The following is a 6,127-nucleotide window of genomic DNA, read 5'->3' as shown; positions in this document are numbered from 1 at the left end:
GAAGGCTGGAGGAAGAGCATCGCTGTCGGGGGGGACAATGGCTTGAGGGAACCTGATTGGCTTCTGAAACCATCGTGAGACTGTTCCTTGTTTCTTCATATCTGTGTTTTCCTCCAGGACTTCACTCCTGAGAAGAAGCCAGTGGCCAGGGCTCCCCGGAGGATGCCAGCGGCGGGGAGGAAGAAGAAGGTAAAAGACCCCCCCTGGTCTGTGGTGCAATGGGAGGGAAGCTGGATTTTGGGTTGGCACTGCTGGAGGGGGGAGCAGGGGGTGGCAGGGCTCTGACATAGGCTCAGTGCTAGGAGGGACCTCCCTGGTGCTTCAGTGACGTGGTTGTGCCCAGCGCTGCTGTGTTTTGGGGGGTTTGTTGGACCCCACCCTGGTCCAACCCCACTCTGTGCCCACAGAAAGTGGAGTCCGGCTCCGACTCAGACTCCAAAGTGGACTCGGATTCGGAAATGGGAAACGCGACCGTGGACATGACCAAGTCAGACTCCAACTCGGATTCGGACTCGGATGTCTCTGTGAAGAAGGCTCCGCGGGGCAGGAAGCCAGGTAACGCCCAGGAAGCTTCTTCCACCATCACTGGGCTGCTGCTGGGTTCCTCAGGGGAGTAGAGAGTCCATGAGGTTGGGGGCTCCTGAGGTTCTGGGGTCCGCCTTCTGTTGTGGACACCTTCCACCCCACATCTGAACAGCCCTCTGCCCCCTAGAAGAAGCCAGTGGCCAGGGCTCCCCGGAGGATGCCAGCGGCGGGGAGGAAGAAGAAGGTAAAAGACTCCTGGTCTGTGGTGCAGTGGGAGGGAAGCTGGATTTTGGGTTGGCACTGCTGGAGGGGGGAGCAGGGGGTGGCAGGGCTCTGACATAGGCTCAGTGCTAGGAGGGACCTCCCTGGTGCTTCAGTGACGCGGTTGTGCCCAGAGCTGCTGTGTTTTGGGGGGTTTGTACAGAAAGTGGAGTCCGGCTCCGACTCAGACTCCAAAGTGGACTCGGATTCGGAAATGGGAAACGCGACCGTGGACATGACCAAGTCAGACTCCAACTCGGATTCGGACTCGGATGTCTCTGTGAAGAAGGCTCCGCGGGGCAGGAAGCCAGGTAACGCCCAGGAAGCTTCTTCCACCATCACTGGGCTGCTGCTGGGTTCCTCAGGGGAGTAGAGAGTCCATGAGGTTGGGGGCTCCTGAGGTTCTGGGGTCCGCCTTCTGTTGTGGACACCTTCCACCCCACATCTGAACAGCCCTCTGCCCCCCTAATTTGGGGCTGTTTTAACAGGGGGACAACCAGGGCTCCTGCTGAACATCTCCCTGTTGTCTTGCAGCTGAGAAACCCCCTCCCAAGCCCCGTGGCAGGAAACCGAAGCCCGAGCGTGTCCCGACCAGCTCCAGCAGTGACAGGTGAGGTCAGAAGGGACACTGTCACCCTGGGGGCTGGGCTGGAGGGTCACCAAGGGGTCCGAGCATGGTCTGCCCTTTGCAGTGACAGCGACAGCGACGTGGATCGCATCAGCGAGTGGAAGAGGCGAGATGAAGAACGACGGCGGGAGCTGGAGGAGAAGAGGAAGAGGGAGCAGGAGGAAGAGATCCGTCGGCTCCGGGAGCAGGAGAAGGAGGAGAAAGAGAAGAGGAAGGAGAAAGCAGAGAAGGGTGAGGAGGTGCACTCGGACTCGGACAGCAGCGCGGAGGATGAAGTGGCCAAAAAAGGACGGAAAGGCCGAGCCAAGGCCCCGTCCTCCTCAGACTCTGAACTGGAGCTGGAGAAAGAGGTGAGTACAGAGCCCTGGGGAGCTGGGGACGAACAGCCAGTCTGTCATCTCCCTGTCAGGACAGCAGGGACCTCCAGGAGTGGCAGGGACCTGTTGTCTTGGTCTTGCATTGTCCTGGTGTGGCCCAAGCAGCACTGGGAAGGGTCATGTCTGTATCACAGAATCATAGAACGGTTTGGGATGGAAGGGATCTTAAAGATCATCGAGTCCCAACCCCCTGCCCTGGGCAGGGACACCTCCCACCAGACCAGGTTGCTCCAAGCCCCATCCAACCTGCCCTTGAACCCCTCCAGGGACGGGGCAGCCACGACTTCACTGGGCAACCTGTTCCAGTGTCTCACCACCCTCACTGTAAAGAATTTCTTTCTGGTATCTCATCTAAATCTCCCCTCTTCCAAATTAAAACCATTCCCCCTTGTCCTGTCACTGCACTTCCTGACAAAGAGTCCCTCCCCAGCTCTCCTGTAGCCCCTTCAGATATTGAAAGATCACTATAAGGTCTCCCCGGAGCCTTCTCTTCTCCAGGCTGACCAACCCCAGCTCTCTCAGCCTGTCCTCGTAGAAGAGGTGCTCCAGCCCTCTGAGCATCAATGTCATGCCCATGCCTTGTGAGTGGGAGCCCAGCAGTGGGTCTCACACCTCCGTGATGCTCTCCCTCCCACTGCAGCCATCGGATTCTTTCCACTGCCCTTCCCACACCCTGGGGGAGCAGAGGGCTTTTAGGAGCCACGCTGCCCGTGGTTGGAGTCGAGGTCATAGAATCATAGAATCGTCCAAGTTGGAAGAGACCCTTGGGATCATCAAGTCCAACCATCTCCCCTACTCTACAAAGTCCTCCCCTACACCATGTCCCTCAGCACTGCATCTAAACGGCCCTTAAACACAGCCAGGGATGGGGACTCCACCCCCTCCCTGGGCAGCCTGTTCCAATGCCCGACCACTCTTTGGGTGAAAAATTCCTTCCTAATGTTCAATCTAAACCCACCCTGTTGGAGGGTCCCCCTTTCAGCCTGTGGAGGGGGGGCCAGGAAAGCAGCACCAAGATCTTGAGGTCTGGAAGGAGGGGTTGGATCTGCCAGTGGGGCACTGCAGGCTGGGTGGGCCTCTTGTACCAGGATATTTACTTCTGGAGCAGCACATCCTTGTGCTTCAACCCGAGTCCTTTTTTGATCCTGTGAGGGGGAAAATGCCCCTGCCCCCAAACTGACCCATTGCACCTCCGTGGGGGTGTGATGGGGGCTGGATGGTGCCCATCCCTGGCACCATCTCCCCCCTGCAGCGGGGAGGGCTCTGCCCACATTGTTCTTCCCTCCAAGGTAAAGAAGCCGGCGAAGAAGCAGCCCTCGGAGTTGTCAAGGAAACCAAATCAGAAGGAGAAGAGGGGCCGAGCAGAGGAGAAACCACGGAACAAGTCAGCATCTCCCCTCCCTGCATCAGCTCTTTCTTCTCTGGGGACAGGGCTGTTCCTTTGCTGTTGTCCAACCCGTGGAGCTGCCCCATGGCCAACAGTGCCCGTGGAGGGGCTGGGTTCTTACCTCCCCTCCTCTCCCCTAGAGCTGGAGGGGGTTTTGAGGGGCACCAGGCTGAGCTTCCCTCGTGTTAAGCACCTCACAGGGGAAAATCCTTGAGGCTTTGCCTTTCTGCAGTCCCAGGAAGCTGGGGCATGGGGGAGCTGCTGTCTCAGGGCTCCTGGAGATGTGGTTGAAAGCGTGGGTGGAGTGTGATGGGGCTCTGCTGCCTGGCTCCCACCTTTGGGCAGGCCAGGGGGATGCACTGGTGTGTTCCATCACCCTCCTTAGCCCAGCAGTGAGCAGGGGGTTTCACCCAAACCACCTCCCCTCTTCCTTTTCCTCCCACAGGCCTTTGAAAGTGGAACGAGGCCGAAAGAAATCGGACATGATCCCCGAGAGGAGGATGGAGAAGAAAAAGGGTGAGAGAGCCATTGCTTGCTGGCCCAGAGGGGAGGAGAGGGAGAGAAGAGACTCCTCTATCCCAAGGAAAGGGAGGGATCTTTCCCCGAGGGCCCCTCTCAGCGCTGCTGTGGTCCCAGCTGGGTCCCATGTGGAAAGTATTTGCAGGGTGTGCAGACACAGAGAGCTTCCCTGTACACATCCCCTCCCAATCTTGGCACATCCCAACCCATCCTCTTCAGAGAGGCCCCTGGGGCTGTGTTTGACCTTGGAGATGCAGGAGGAGACTGAACCCTCGCTGGGGGAGAGGTCCTGGGGCCCTGCCTGATGCCTCAACCTGTCTTTTTTTGCTGCTCCAGAGCCCACAGTCGAAGAGAAACTTCAGAAACTTCACAGTGAGATCAAGTTTGCCCTGAAGGTGGATAATCCGGTGAGTGCCCGAGGGGTTGGCCTGGCCTGGGAGGTCCCTGCTTGTTGGCCACCACGTGAGCCTTGCCCAGCTGTGACACCTGGGGCTGCTCCTCTTCCTCTTCTGGGTGCTGGGTGGCATTAGGGGACTGTGCTCCACGTAGCGCTGCCCCAGGTGCCCACAGGGAGACTTCCAGGCACCTTCTGATCTTGGTGCCATCCTTGCAGGACATCAAGAGGTGTCTGAATGCGCTGGAGGAGCTGGGCACGCTCCAGGTCACCTCTCACATCCTCCAGAAGCACACTGATGTGGTGGCCACGCTGAAAAAGGTAGGGCAGAAGGTTGAGTCCCTGCCTGGAGGGAGCCAAGGAGCCTCCTTGGGCCACCCCAGCTCTAAGGGCGTCCCCTCCCTCCCTCTCTCTGGTCCAGATCCGTCGTTACAAAGCCAACAAGGACGTGATGGAGAAAGCTGCTGAAGTCTACACCCGGTTGAAGTCGCGTGTCCTGGGACCAAAGATGGAGGCAATCCAGAAAGCCAACAAAGCCGGGCCCGAGAAGGACAAGGGGGAGGTGGAGAAGGGCCAGGAGAAGCTGTCGGGAGGGGAGACGCGGAACGAGAAGGGGGAAGAGGAGACAAATGCTGGTAACACTCCCTGCACCTCTCAGGGCTGTTCCCTCCTTCGTACAAGCACGTAGCCATCCCAGGGCCCTTCCTGGGGCACAGCACATCCCACTGGGGACCGGGGACACGAGCAGGGGTGGCTTTTGGTCACGGTGGTGGAGGTGGCACCTCCGGCCCCTCGTTTGCTGGAGTGCCAGGAGTGGGAAGGGAGTGACTCTGGAGCGCTCGCGGCAGTGAGAGCAGAGGGCAAACCTCCACGCCCACGCCCTGCCTTTGGGTGCCTCTGGGCTGGTTTTTGGCCCAGGATGGCTCCTCGTTGCCAGCCCAAACACTGGTCCAAGGCACCAGGGAGCCAGAGGAATGCGGAGACGCCCTTGGACACCAACTCGGGCTCTTGCGCAGGCAGCTGGTGACTGGGATCTTCCACCATCGTGGCCCAGTCCCTGCCTGGGGACCTCCTGGTGATGCTGCAAGAGCCTTCCCGGAGGAGCCGATGGGGAAAATCCACTCTGAGGCCTCTGGGATGGGGGGGATGGAGTCTTTGGGGCCCTTCTTGTAGCTATCTGGGGTCCTCTCGGTCAACAGGGTGTCCCTTCTTACCTGGATGGGGACAACCTGTGGTCCTCAGCTTGTCCAGCCCCTCGTGGGTGGGGATGGACGTGGGGATTTGGGTGCCTGAGCCTCTCTCTTCCCTTTAGACTTATCAGGTCCTGTGAATGGAGAATCCCTGTCCCAAAAAGCAGAGGGCACAGAGGAGGAGGACAAAAGCCAAGGAGCCGGAGAGCCGGAGGGACCCACCGAGGAGACCCATAACAAGTGAGTCTCAATTTTTTTTCATTTTTTGCCAGGAAGAAGGATAATAAATCCTTCTGGGCCCACAAGAGAGGTGGAGGCAGAGCACTATGTAGCTTGTGGAGGGGGTGGTTGAACATTTTGAGACAGTGGGACGTGGTAGGTCTTTGTGGATGATGAACTTGCTCTCTGATGTGCCTTGATTTGCTTTCATCTATGGGTGATAATACCTTCTCTTTGCACCACACCTGAGTTTTGGGGAAGTTCGGGCTCCAAATCTCTGTTTTGTCCTTGTGGATGATCGTGCTCGTTTCATGTCATCCCACCGCTCAGAACAGAGCAGCTACTGGAAGGGGGAGGATCCAAATGGGAGCTGTTTAGATGTGGTGTTGGGGGATAGGGTGTAGGGGAGAACTTTGTAGAGTAGGGGAGATGGTTGGACTCGATGATCCCAAGGGTCTCTTCCAACCCAGACCATTCTATAAGTGAGCACACGAGGGGTTGAGCCCCTGGGATCTGATCCACATCCAAACTGGGCTCTCACATGGATGGTTTGGGGGGGTCTCATGGGTTCTGTCGGGCTTTTCCAAGGTTGGGAAGGAGCCAGGGGGGCTGGGGGAGGCAAAGGGA

The 6,127-nt window shown here is 58.3% G+C and overlaps 1 protein-coding gene across 1 annotated transcript in view; it reads left to right on the top strand.

Moving 5' to 3' along the window:
• LOC106892449 (hepatoma-derived growth factor-related protein 2) overlaps window positions 1–6,127 on the top strand; it is a 12,762-nt gene that overhangs the window by 6,031 nt on the left and 604 nt on the right. Inside the window, exons 10-15 of the mRNA XM_014949661.1 lie at window positions 3,081–3,175; window positions 3,624–3,694; window positions 4,034–4,104; window positions 4,311–4,412; window positions 4,513–4,726; window positions 5,404–5,521. Of these exons, the coding sequence (XP_014805147.1) occupies window positions 3,081–3,175; window positions 3,624–3,694; window positions 4,034–4,104; window positions 4,311–4,412; window positions 4,513–4,726; window positions 5,404–5,521 (671 nt within the window). The remainder of the gene's footprint in view (window positions 1–3,080; window positions 3,176–3,623; window positions 3,695–4,033; window positions 4,105–4,310; window positions 4,413–4,512; window positions 4,727–5,403; window positions 5,522–6,127) is intronic.

Source organism: Calidris pugnax, unplaced genomic scaffold (assembly GCF_001431845.1).
Source record: "Calidris pugnax isolate Ruff unplaced genomic scaffold, ASM143184v1 scaffold173, whole genome shotgun sequence".
NCBI lineage: Eukaryota > Metazoa > Chordata > Aves > Charadriiformes > Scolopacidae > Calidris > Calidris pugnax.
Note: the sequence above shows the minus strand (reverse complement) of the source record. Positions and strands in the feature narration are given on the sequence as shown.